This window comes from Podarcis muralis, chromosome 16 (assembly GCF_964188315.1).
Source record: "Podarcis muralis chromosome 16, rPodMur119.hap1.1, whole genome shotgun sequence".
Classification (NCBI taxonomy): Eukaryota; Metazoa; Chordata; class Lepidosauria; order Squamata; family Lacertidae; genus Podarcis; species Podarcis muralis.
The window spans coordinates 27,586,238-27,600,188 of record NC_135670.1 but is presented as its reverse complement, the minus strand read 5'-3'; the positions used below and the strand labels follow the sequence as shown (position 1 = coordinate 27,600,188).

Genomic DNA, 13,951 nt, shown 5'->3' with positions numbered 1-13,951 from the left:
CCAGCATTTGTCCGCAGACAGCTTTCTGTGTCATGCGGCCAGCAGGACTAAAGCACTTCTGGCACAACGGAGCACTATGATGAAAGCCAGAACGCATGGAAACGCCATTTACCTTCCTGCCACAGCGGTACCTATTTATCTACTTACACTGGTGTGCTTTCAAACTGCTAGGTTGGCAGGAACTGGGACACAGCAACGAGAGCTCACTCTGTTCTGGGGTTTTGAACCGTCAACCTTACCACTGACAAGCCAAAGAGACTCAGGGGTTTAGACCACAGTGCCACCCGCATCTTAAATGTACAGTGGTACCTCGGGTTAAGAACTTAATTCATTCTGGAGGTCTGTTCTTAACCTGAAACTGTTCTTAACCTGAAGCACCACTTTAACTAATGGGGCCTCCCGCTGCCGCTGTGCCGCCGCCACACAATTTCTGTTCTCATCCTGAAGCAAAGTTCTTAACCCGAAGTACTATTTCTGGGTTAGCGGAGTCTGTAACCTGAAGCGTCTGTAACCCGAGGTACCACTGTAATGTAATGTAATTCTTAAATGTAATGTGTGAATACCCCTTAGGGTCAGCCCAGTGTAACAAATTTGAGATTAAAGAGAGATGCAGATTATCAGCACCTGATCTCTGTGCAGGAAGGAGCTGGAAGACCCAAGAGATTTATTCACGAATACTGTGCACTCTTCTGCTTCACTTGGCACCGCAGGTGCAGGGAATTTACAAGAACATACATTGGTGCTAAATCTGGTGAAAGTGGTCTGACAGCAACCCCTAAAGATGCAAGCCAGAACGGCAGGCGTCACAGTTCTAAAAGCAGCCTGGCACACTGACATTTCCACCGCAAAACTTCTCTCAAAATTGGGGGAAGTGACAGGATAAAGTTCGCCGGCTTAAGTGCTGTTATTGAAGGCACAAGCACATGACCCGTTAGAAAGATGGCAAGACTCCAACAAGGGCATCAGAATCCTTCTGTTATGTACTGAAGTTCTCACCCTGGGCCAGCAGGGGGATACTGTAGATAGTTATGCAAATAAGGCCTCAAAAGTGACGTTCAGTGATTGGATAGTTTTAGAAAATTGTTACAGTTACGTTGTACTGGAGCTCTATATAAGCAGGCTGACTGAACCCTTCAGTTCAGTTCTGTTCTGGCCTGTGAATAAACAAGAGCTGTTTGAAGAATCACTGTGTCGTCTGATATGTTCATCCACATCTTAACACCTTCTACATCCAGAAGCACTGACACTGGAGAGCCTTGAAATAAAGACGATCACCTGGATGAGAAGATTCAAATTCCAACTAACAATGTTTAAAATAACTTTTTCTAAAAAAAAAACACAGAACAACCCAAAGCCTTTCTTTTTGGAATTCAAAGTGTCGAAATCTCAAGGGAACAGAAAGGACTATTTATGTATGGGTGTGCGGATTTTATTGTCTCAGAGATGGAAAGAAGATAAAGTCCCGACCAGAGAAGAATGGCAGGTCAAGTTGATGGATTATGCCAAAATGGCCAAAATGACTGCGAGAATCAGAACTCAGGAAAACCAAACTTTTAATAGGGAATGGGGAAAATTTATAACTTATCTTAAAAACCAATGTAAACAGCAAAAATCATTAGTAGGATTGGAATATCACTTGTAGTTCTGTAGGGATAATCGCGGAGTGGGCAGTGGGGTTCGGAGGGAGCACACTCCCCACCAGCAGGCAGTCACAGTCTGCCTGCACGCGTGACCTTGGGGTGTGGGGTACACCCCCCCAGACCAGCCACAGCTGTCTGAACATCGTTCCCTCTGTCTAACCTTTTACAGTCTCAGTAGTCTGCAGTGTCCTGTCTGTAACCTTTGTCCCTGAGACCTTTTGTCTCCTTCTCATACGCTGTGCAAGGGGGAAATGACGCGGTGGAAACAGGTGCCAAAATAACTTTGTACCACCCCACGATCTCGGGACCAAGATGTGTAAAGGTCACAGCCCAAAATGTATCTGCCTGGTTTGCATGTTTGTCTCAATAAAAGGAGGCTCCACAGGGCTGGCCGGCAGCTTGCATGCAGCCCACCTGTGCGCAGCTCACATGATGATCAACACCTGTCTTGTGCCTTCACTTCATAGTGCAATGGTGAATTTTGGACATAATGGAGATGTAAAAGATTTGTATTATAAAAGATGCAGGAGGAAATGACTAACAACAGGACCCACAAATGGGAGGAGGGGGAAGTCCAGGAGATTCTTTGGAATCTTGCTTTTATGTTGCATGTTGGATATGTGATTGTAAAACTTTAACCTGAAAAACCAAATAAATAAATTCAAAAACAAAAACAAATCCCAGCTAACAAAGGATCCATTTGATAAATGAAATGGGTTCTCAGATAGGGCTAGATAAATGTGTGGTTCCACAGGATTTCTAAGAGGCTGATAAGATGTGATCATACCGGAACAGTGTTTTGGAACACGAGTTCCTGCCAAACAGGTATATAAACAGGTGGGAAAGGATTCCTGGAGAGAGGGAGGCAGGCGGAGACCACCTCTGGCCCTGCTCCAGATGGACTTTGGAGAGAGAGAGAGAGAGAGAGAGAGAGAGAGAGAGAGAGAGAAAGATTTGCTGTCGGCTTCCTTATGTGAAGGATCCTGATCATATTGTACTGTGTTAAAACAGTACAGTGGTACCTCAGGTTAAGTACTTAATTTGTTCCGGAGGTCCATTCTTACCCTGAAACTGTTCTTAACCTGAAGCACTACTTTAGTTAATTGGGCCTCCTGCTGCTGCCGTGCCGCCAGAGCCCAATTTCTGTTCTTATCCTGAAGCAAAGCTCTTAGCCTGAAGGACTATTTTTGGGTTAGCGGAGTCTGTAACCTGAAGCGTATGTAACCCGAGGTACCACTGTATTTTGCTTCATTTTTTACCATGCACCCCACTGTGATAATTTCACCACATCTCTTCTCATGAACCGATGGAGAACAGTCCCCCTAAGGAGTGGTTTTTGACATAGTTCAGTATCGGCTGCAGCCAGTGCCAAAAGAAGCCCATCGTCTGCAAGGAGGTTTTTGTCACACTTCCCTATGTGGTTGTATCACTGTGCGCTTGCTGCTGCTGTCATAGGATAAACAGTAATAAACAGCCTCATCTTCTGCTTGAAGGTTGGAGACAGTTAAGGTGGCAGAGTTGGACGAGGTGTCATAGGAACCAGAGAACCTCTCTGGGATTCCAGAGGGTCTGGTGCTGTGCTGATATATAATCAGTTTGGGGGCACTGCCTGGCTTCTGCTGGTACCAGGATACATAGTAGTCTCCAATTTTCCCAGTGCTCCTGGTACAGGAGATTGTGGCTGTTTCTCCAGGGGTTACTGACAGCGAAGGTGTCTGAGTCAACACAAACTGGCTAAAGACCCCTGAAAGAAAGCAGAGAAAATAGAGAGACTGTTGTCAGAGAAACATTTGTTCCACCCAAGCCACGAGAAAAGGGAAGAAAACCCAACAGGGAGCAAGGTAACAGAGGAAGTCCTCTTCTCAAAATATATTCCTAAGAGGAGGAAAAAGAGCTGGAACGCCGCATTTCAAAACACAAACAACAAATTCACTACATTACCACTGCAAAAAGCGAAAAGGAGGACGAGGAGGAGAGGAAAGTTAGCCATGTTGGAGGAATGCATGGAAGTTGGGCTTCCTCTGAAGCAAAAGGTTTCTCTGAAAAGAGCCTTTCTGGTTTGTCTTAAACCCTGTGAGGTGGTGAATGCAAAGATATGCAAATACATCTCTCCTGTCCGTCCTCAATGCCTTAACCAGCCTGGCCCACAAATGCTATAAAGGCAACAGATAGTTCCTCTAAATCAGGCATGTCCAAAGTCCGTTTTGGGGGCCTAATCCAGCCTGCCAGTCGGTTTAGACCCTGGTCTAAGTCCAGGGTCAAGGGGTAGCGAACTCTTCTTTTTGCAAAGAATTTATGCATCTTTTTGAACAGCTTACAACAAGCTCCAGCTATAGCCTCTCATTTTACTGGATGGAGGTCAGAGAGGGGTGCAAAACTAGTCTACTACAAAAAGGTAAAAGATGATGATCATAAATAACAACAACAACAACATTAATACCCTGCCTATCTGGCTGGGTTTCCCCAGCCACTCTGAGTGGCTTGTAGCACATATAAAATTGAAAACTCACTACAGACAAGCCCCTCTGCTTGGTTCCCTGCAACCTCACTTCTTGCTACACTCAGTCCACTTTTCCATTTGGCCCCATCCACTCATGACATCTGAACTACAGAAGTCTGGTCAGATGCAAACGTGACCAGATGCATTGTGCTATTAGAAGTGGGAGGGCAAACCTGATTCTGTTCATAGTGTTGTCTCCAGTACTAGTCCAACCTAGAGCAGACCCACTGAAATTAATGGACATGACTAACTTAGGTCCTAAGAAGGCCTTCTCGGTAGTGGCGTCCACCCTGTGGAACGCCCTCCCATCAGATGTCAAGGAAATAAACAACTATCTGACTTTAGAAGACATCCGAAGGCAACCCTGTATCGCGAATTTTTTAATGTCTAATGTTTTACAATATTTTCTGTGCTGTAAGCCGCCCAGAGTGGCTGGGGGGACCCAGCCAGATGGGTGTTTCCCCCCCCCCTAAATATTTTGTGAATTTTCGTACTTTTGTCCATTTACTGTATTTATTTTTCCTGATTTGAACTATAAAATAGTGGTTTTCTTGAGTCAAAATGAGAGTACCCCTAAACATTTTTAAGAAAAAAAGCACTGGGCATAATTAATTATTAATTATTAATTATTAATTATTGGTTATTAAGTATTATTGCTGTAAGTAGGACTAGCATTAGCTGCAAGCCAATGACCTTGATCAACACATATGCACTTCACATGGACTTTTTATAAATGTGTGTGCATGCATATGGGGGGAAAATCAGATACACATGAGTATTTCTCCTGCCTATATTACGTTTCTGTGCTCCTGTCACCCTTCAGACCTTCCTACTTCCTTATCCTAAGCAAATATTCATGGAATGCTATGCAGTGGCTGGTTCTCAGAGACTGGTAGGGTAGAAGGCAAGGAGTCCAACAGTAGAGGGAGCCAGAGCCAGCGGCAGGCAGAGCCAACCGATTCTAGTTTTGTCCTCCTGTTCCTCCCCCCTTGCTGAGTTGTACAAGCTTAACACAGAGGGGGGAAAGGAGGGTGATAGCCAGGAACACACACACACACACACTGGTTACTGTAAGAAGGCAAGAGAGTAGAGGCTGGCAGAGAACAGATTGAGGATGGTGGGATAGGGGATCATTTGCTCAAATGGTCCAGACTCCACTGTATGACATTTCCAAACCTATCCTCCTCTTTTTTCCCCTCTTCTTTTTTTTAAAAAAAATGGGATATACTTCATTTTGCAACAGGTTTATTGCTCCTACGTGTTTCAGTTGAAAGAGATCACAAGCAGTTACAAGCACAAAATTCCCACTGAAATGCTCCAGTAATGTGCAGCCGCTTGGCATTTATGAATGGTCAAAACCGTCGGTGGCAAGAAGCATCTGAGAGGAAGAGGCAGCTTGATTTAAGGCTTCTTGTATTCAATCCTTTCCACCCTCACATCGTCTCCAATGAGCTGGTACACATAAGTCACAACTACGGTGGACTGGATATCCATCAGTACAAAGGAAGGAGTGATGTTTCTGGAAGTCACAAAATAATTTGTGTTAGAAATGATACAGCAGTTCTCAAAAAATAATAATAAAAAATTACCAGCACCAGCTAATGGATAATTACTAGAGGACATTGCAGATTTTCTTCAAAGTACATGGTCAGTCTGAGCCAAGCAGGGAGGGAATAATGCCCTAAAATTCTGCGTTCAGATATTCGGTTGCAGAATTCTAGGGTTGCAGAATTTTCTGTATGCAGAATATTTGTTTTCTTTTATTTCATAAAAAAATTATACAATGCTTGATTGTAAAAAAACAAAACAAAACCCTCAAAGCGGTTTACAAAAAGGTAAAACAATAAATGAATTAAAATGCACAACTATACTTTGAAACATACAAAAGTTAAAATACTAAAACAGATTAAAATCACCTCAGCTTCCTAAACATCTCAGAAGGAATGTCTAAACAAGAAGGTTATAGGCAGGTTATAGAATAGTGTCATACCTTGGAAGTTGAGCGGAATCTGTTCTGGAAATCCATTTGACTTCCAAACGTTCAGAAACCAAAGCGCGGCTTCTGGTTGGCTGCAGGAAGCTCTTGCAGCCTCTCAGAAGTCACGGATACCCTGTCAGATGTTTGGCTTCCAAAACCCAGAACACTCACTTCCGGGTTTCGATTGTTTGGGAGTTGATTTGTTCAGGAGCCAAGGCGTTCGAGACCCAAGGTACGACTGTACAGGGGTACCTTGGTTAATGAACTCAATCCATTCTGGAAGTCCGTTCGACTTCCAAAACATTCGCAAAGCATTCAGATTGGCCCTGGAAACAATGCCAACAGCCAAAACGGACATTCTGCTTCCAAAAAAACGTTCGCAAACTGGAACACTTACTTCCAGGTTTGCGGCATTCAGGAGCCAATTTGTTCGGGAACCAGGATACACTGTACATTTCACAAATGCACATATTATGCATTCCCTCATGGATTCCTGTGACCTGAGCCATAGTTCAAGGATAGAGCATCTGCTTTGCATGCTGTTACGAAAATTACCGGGGGCGGGGGCACATCTTTAAAGTTAAATATTACAAATATTATGCCTGAATGTATCCTTTCAACTTGACAGCTCAGAGAAGTTACCTAGCTTTAAAAATAATATAAAATCCTCTCCTTTCCCAGTTTCCTCCATTCCAAAGCTATTTTCCCCTTGAAAAAGGACTCCAGGAAGTTCCCAGAGGTGACAATTGCTCAGCTCATTGTTAGCCAAGGGAAGCCAAATCTCATCACCTGACTCGCCTCAGGCTCTAGACATGCAAAGGAACTTCTATTGTACTTTTGGGTGGTGGGTACTTAGACATATTTGTCTATGCTAATCTTCTACCTGAGTCTTGCCCTGCCATGTCTGCTTATGCTAATCTTGTACCAAGGACTTGTCTGGACATGTTTGCCAAGGTTAACCCCTCCCCTTTTGTGACATGTCAGTGATGTAGCAATGATGCTGTACGAACTGTATTCTGGGATATGGTGGGAAAGTTTTAAAAGTCTTTGTCATCCTATCCTCGGGGTTCAAATTTGCTCTTTGAACCTATTGCGCAATAAACTTTGGTCTACAGCTATTTGCTCCGGTTGGGTGGACTCCTTCCTTTATTCCGCAGGGACCCGCGGGCTCTGCCCAACGAGCTGGGTGACTGAGCAGCCTCACACCTAAATTTTTCTGTGACAATGCAGGTCTTGGGTTCAATTCCTGGCATCTCCAGGTAAGACTGAGAGAGACACCTTGCCTGAAACCCTGGAAAGTTGCTGTCAGTCAGAATAGGCAATACTGTGCTAGATGAATCAGCTGAAAGATCTACCGTCTCACCTGTCCAAGGCATTGTAAGCTCCTGTGGCTGATCCTGGGTTGATGTATAACTTGTTTTCGTGTTCTAAAGCCTCGAATTTGTGTGTATGTCCTGAAATTAAGATGTCCACATCGAGCTGCCTGCGTAAAATGGCCAAGCTGTTCAGATCGCCCCAGGGAATAACTTGATGGCCATGGATCAAGCCAATTCTGAATGGCCCGACCAGGATTATTTTCTGCAGTGGGTAACTTGTTCCCTGAAGAAAGAAAAAGAAAAGGCGGAGGTGGTTAATTGTTAACCAATGCACAGGTCAGAATCAACAATACAAGGTCAGACCCCTTTGTTTTTAAATAAATACACACAGGTTCCTTCTAGTGTAATTATTTCTGAGCTAAATCTTGAGAAAAAGGCATATTGGGAAATAATTCATAATGAATTGGGGGAAAAATATTTAAAAGTACTTTAAAAAAACAACAACCCAGAGTCCTTTCTGTTGGGGATAATTCAGACGTAAATTCCCAGGTGTCAGAAAAGGTTATTTATGTATGCCACTACTGCGGCCCATGTTTTGTTAGCCCCAAAATGGAAAACAAGAGAAGTCCTAACTAAAGAAGAATGGCAAGTTAAACTGATGGAATATGCACAGCTTGCGGACCTAACATATAGAATAAGAGTACAAGAAGAATATACTTTTAAAGATGATTGGAAAATGTTTATTGAATATATGGGGGGAAATTGTGTGTATTTTGAAAACATGGGCAGCTTTAAGATAAATTCAAGAGCACAAATAAGTTTTGATGGGTGTAATAATGGAATACGGAATGGTTTGGTTTTTGTAAAATATGCAGGGATTTGTGATCTGCAAAATGTACCATGGAAAGAGAAGGGAAGTCATTGATATTAAGGTTACTTAATTGAATATTCTAAAATGTAAAACAGAAATTTAATATAATTTTTAGAAGAAAAGAAAAGAAAAAGGCATCTTGCATCTCCAACCAGAGAAACTGTTGTCTCATCACCATTGAACACTACACTAACTTACTAGGATTGGGAAAGATTCTGTCCATTGTACCAAGGGTGGGGGTGGCTGCCCCCACAGGTACATGGAGGAAACAGTCTCTCCTCCCACCCCCAGGTATAATTCTCCAGGAGGGGGCTGCACATTATTATGTAGGCCACACCATACATTTAAACATTCATGGCTTTCCCCAAAGAATTCTGGGAGCTTTAGTTTGTTCAGGGTGAGTTTTAGGAGACTCCCCTATTCCCCTTGCAATTCCCAAAGTGGTTTTTCCCAGGTAACTCTGAAAATTATGGTTCGGGCGAAGGGGGGCTCCTTATAACTCTCGACACCCTGAAACTACAGCTCCCAGAATTCTTTGAGAGAAACCGTAACTGTTTAAAGGGGTATCACAGTGCTTTAGACATACGGTGGAAATGTGACTTGCGAGGAGCTGCCCATTTACATCTTCCCAGACTGGCAGTGTTAATGGAGAAATCCGAGGGCTCCCTTGGACAAAAAAACAAGGACACCAGCCAGGAATACCAGAGCAAAACAGCAGCCAGTAGGCTTGGTCTTTATTGAAGACTGTCGCGACAGGACTTCCACCTGCCACCAGGTGAAACTAAATGGAAGCCCAATACAAAAGAAGACCCCAACTTTTATTAGTTACTAATCCTCCAAACTACAACCCTAGAACTACATCACAACTACATCATGACTACATCATTGACACATCACAAAAAGGAGGGGTTGAGGGAGGAGTTGTGGAGGTAACCTGAGTATCTTGTCACCTGGCTGGTCCCTCCTTTCCCCCTCCCCATGAGTCATTGCCAGAGGGCAAAGGGGAGCTGGCAGTTTCCTGCCCCCAGAGGGAAGATCTGATCATTGACCTTTGTTCCAGTCCATGTTGAATCCACTCCCATATACAAGTTCCTTGTGACCTTGATGGTCTTCTGTCTGGGACCATCAAGGTTGTCATGCCAACTGGGTAGGGCTCCTGTGTATGTGCTGGTATGCTCAAGGGATTATGGTTGTCCTGTATCAAACCTTTCCCATTTTGTAGTCCTTCCTTCATGGAGTAAAATAAAAGTGGAACGGTGCAGATCCGATGTATGATTGATTTTCTATGAATTTATAACAGAAGCGTAGCGTATGTCGTGTGTGCCGAGTTTGTACAAACTGAATGATTGGTGGGGGGGTTTCCTGCGACAGCAGCCAGTAACAAAGTTTTGAAGCTGTGCCCCTACCTCATCGAAGTCCCCTCTGACCACGTGGACGTCCCCAGCCAACGTCCGTAGATAATCGTAGGTCTCCTTGGTACAGAGATTCCCCGTGCAGAGGATATGCTGGATCTTCCCAGGAACCAGGAGTTTTCGGAACTTGGCCGGGAGAGCGTTGCATCGGTGAGGAATGTGAAGGTCTCCAATCACCAGCACCAACTGGTTTGGTTTTTTTAAGCCCGGTGTGGGAAGAGTAGAAGCGAAAACGCCAACAAAAAATGTTAGACTTTAGGCTTGTTCACACGTGAACCCAGGTGCAAGTAGTCTCCACAGTGCTGGGGACAATCATTGTAAGAATCTGATAACCTCAGAAGTTCGCTTGCTTTCCTCTTCCCTCCCCATTCCCACTTCCTTGTGTATCTCTCTCACCTGATATGGATCTTACGAAAGTGGCTCTGGGAGCCTTTTTCGGATGAGGAGCAGGTAGAAAGGCTTTAGTAAATAAACGGAAAAGGAAATTTATCATAAACTTCAAGATGGGCAAAAGTCTAGGTTCTCCCCCCACCTTTTAATGAAGGGACTATGTAACATTTCACAACATCACCCTCCACCCTAACCTTTCACAGAGATAGTGATCTGGTCCTAGTACTTATACTTTGCAAACTATTTCTTGGAACATCTGGAGCCCTTTTTCCCTGCTAGAACAAAAACCAAAGAAATGGCAAAATTTGGGGCATTGTTCCATCAACGCTTTATCTTTCTAATCGCCCCAGTTCTGCAAACATGTATGCACTTACCAGGAAAGACTTGCCAAAATCCTGTGAGTTTATCACATGACAATGAAAGGAATGTGTGCAATCTTAACTGAGTCTAGTCAACTATGTACTCAAGAAAGACTCTCTTAACTGGGTTCCTATGAGTGTTCGTGGCACAGAGGGGCGTCTCAATCAGCGCCATGAGAGTTGCCTCTCCAACGAGTGAGTTTAGGATTGCAGACTAACGCTCTGAATTTCAGAGGCCTGTGGTTTATTAGTTGCGGATATTAGCAGCACCCCTCGAGGGACACAGAATTTCATAGATTTTCTCCCTTTCCCTGTGTACATGGCAGCCTCTAGGGCAGGGCAAAGGAACCTTTTGCACCGCAAAGGACACATGCCTGGCTTGGGAGGAACCCCAAAGGAACTGCATTCTAATGCAATAGAGGTTTAAACTTTGGGGCACTGCTCCACTAACCGCAGCCTATCATCCCCTGCCTGTCTTTTGTTATAAGAATTCTAACGTCTCAAATATAGAATAAATGTTCTTAAATGTACAAGGCAAACACATAAGTATATAAACCACGCAGGGTGGATAATTTTTTTTTTAAATTTAAATGGGATTTTTTAAATATAAATTGGATTTTTAAACTAAAATGATTTTGGAAGAAAAATATTTCTAAAGATAGTTTTTGATTTAAGTTACATTATACTCCAAAGGTTATTCACCAGGAAATAAGGATTTTAAAAAAGTTTTTCATGTGTGCTAAAACTCAGAAAAAAAATGTTTAACCACATCAGTTAACAAATAGTACAGGAGAGCAATCCTGAAGCCATTTTGACTCTCTCAAATTGACCTCAACTATTTCTCTGCCAGGAGGAAGGAAATGGGAAAAGCTTTCCAATTGTCTTTGGACTGTTGGGGCTTACACCTCCCTGCAAATACAGTCTGGCAAGTATTTCTTAAACTATCAATATGTGTAAGATATTCAGGAGCTAAAGTGTTTATCATCTCAAAGGAATGGCCAGGCTACCCAGAAAATGCAATCAAGTAGTTTGAAAGCACCCCCAAAAGTGCAAGTAGATAAATAGGTACCGCTCCGGCGGGAAGGTAAACAGCATTTTCGTGCACTGCTCTGGTTTCGCCAGAAGTGGCTTAGTCATGCTGGGCACATGACCCGGAAACTGTCTGAGGACAAACACTGGCTCCCTCGGCCAGTAAAGCGAGATGAGCGCCGTCATCCACGACTGGATGACTGTCAGGGGTCCTTTAGTTTGGTTTTTTTAAAGGCATTATCAGGTATCCTGGCAGACAGGAGAGAAGCAACACTCTCAAATTTCTGCTAGAGAAATTTCTCCTTCTGTGATGTATGTATGGTGTATTGGGGCGTGGTCTTGGGCTACAGGGTGGGCAATTTCAAAAGTCTTTATAGGGGCTTGCGCACCATTGTTCGGGGTTCTCCTCCCTCCTGCGTGTGGTGAGTGGGGACCCTGTTGCAACAGTTTATTTTCCTTAATCAGGCTTAGTAGCTGCTTTGCTTTCAATGTACTCCTGTTGGCCTCTGCTTTCTCTCCGACCGATAGAGATCTCCTGAGGGACTCTAGATACTCCATAAGGGAATGAGAGGTATTTTTCTTATAACACTTTTTACTTTCAACCAGTCCAAGGGGTGGTTCTCCCTGCCACCTTTCCCCTCAGTCTCAGTATTGCCCTTGTACAACTCCGCAGGGAGGAAGATGGGGACTAAACAAGAATTAGTTGGCTCCTTCTGTCATTGAATCTGGCGCCCCCTACTGTTGGCCTCCAATGGATGAGTGTGGCAGAAGTGGGTGTGGCCAAACACACCCCACTCTCCATACAGGCAAACGAAAGGCATGGTTGCCATTCAAGGACACACCCCAGACAGATAGGTAATCACTAGAGGAGGACGTAGGGCAGGCAAGACCAGTGAGGGGTGTGGCCCAAGGGCCACCTAAAGATGTCTAGAGGGCCACATCTGGCCCTCAGGCTGAAGGGCGAGGTCTACATGTTATTGGACTCCAGCTCCCATCAGTCCCAGCTTGCATGCCCAATGGTCTGGTGGGATCTGGAAGAACACATCCCTGATCTATGGTATCGACCCAGAAGCTGTGCATACTTTTCTCATTGCCTCTTTGCAAGTAGTAGAGCAGGAAGAGAAAACGGAGGCAGTCACTTCTGCAGCTAGCTGAGTCTCTGGTATTATAACACATGCTACAACCTGGAATTCCTTCTCCATAATCTAAGCCTTCTCTTGCTTGACTTTAGAGCTGTATTGAATGCGACGCAGGAGGAGGAAGAGGAAACAAGTCTCTGGGCATGTGCAGAGTATACATGCACACACCCCTATAGCTACAGCCCGCTCGCAACCGCAGCCCATCAATGCATTTGGAAGTGAGGCTTCCAGATCAAGAAGTCCATTTTACATAGACCCTTAAGCATCACTTTAAATGCTCTGTGTTAAGGTAAGTATGCAGATGATTTCTTCTGTAGGAGAGAGATTCTCTCTGCACTCAAAGGTATTATTTAGGAAGAGCTAAACTTTGGCACTGGAAAAGGGCTTTCCCAGCCAGAGCCCTGGAACCTCCTCTGGCCTCAGAATAAGAGCTCTCCCTAGAATCCTGGCACAGCTGTGAACACGAAAACCACGCTCCCCTCCTTAAGGAAAAGGGGGCCTTAAATTGGCAGCATCCCTCCAGCCCTATGCAAAAGTCCCCCTTAGTCCCTGCCCTTTGCTCACCATCTTGTAAGACTTCCACCTCCTTCCTGGTATCCCAGCAGACAGCAAAGCAAACACACTGAATCACAAATGAAAGCTGTCCACAGCAGCTGCCAAATTAGTAGGTTTGTGGAGCTCCTGACACATGGGCAGTGCAAGCCCTGAAGCAACTGCCCTTGCCCTCACTGCCCTTTTGCATTCATCTCCCTTTTTAAAAACACTTCCGAGCTGTGGGGTCCCGGTCCTGAAGGTTATTTGATACAGGGCTTCTTTTAAAGGAGCAGCCAGGTTTTGCTGTGGCTGAGATCCAGAACCTGCTTTACATATTAAAGTGAGTGTGGGGAAGATTTGGCCCTTGGGATGTTGCCAAACTACAACTCCCATCAGCCCCAGCAAGCAAAGGCAATGGCCAGGGATGATGGGAGTTGTAGTTCAGCAATGTCCAGAGGGACACAGATTCCACACACCCACTTTAATATTTAAAGGAGGTTCTGCATCCCAACCATTTCTGGGTATTCCTAAAAAAAAAAGCTCAACAACGTTTCCTTTTTGAAATATGGCAACCCTAGGTAGATATTACTCCCACTTTGCAGTGGGAACAGACAAATCTGTCAGTCTCACTTTCTCATTTTTCCATTTTTTCATTCAATTCTCTACATTTCCACATTGTTCTGAATTTTTTAAGTCCTTATGAAAATTCATCTGTGAATTTCTCTTTGTTTGCACTTTCCCCAAATACACAGGTTTTTGTTTTTGTTTTGCAAAGCCATTTCC

The 13,951-nt window shown here is 44.2% G+C and overlaps 2 protein-coding genes across 2 annotated transcripts in view; both read right to left on the bottom strand.

The window, feature by feature from the left end:
- Positions 1–13,951, bottom strand: part of LOC114586355 (immunoglobulin lambda-1 light chain-like) — a 254,039-nt gene that overhangs the window by 215,754 nt on the left and 24,334 nt on the right. The gene's annotated exons all lie outside the window — the stretch shown is intronic.
- Positions 5,369–13,304, bottom strand: LOC114586869 (vacuolar protein sorting-associated protein 29-like). Its single transcript, XM_077920359.1, has 4 exons — positions 13,199–13,304; positions 9,712–9,903; positions 7,482–7,717; positions 5,369–5,659 (listed from the first exon to the last, which is right to left on the bottom strand). Exons 1-4 carry the CDS (start codon positions 13,199–13,201, stop codon positions 5,542–5,544), a joined length of 549 nt encoding a protein of 182 aa, XP_077776485.1. The 5' UTR covers positions 13,202–13,304; the 3' UTR covers positions 5,369–5,541.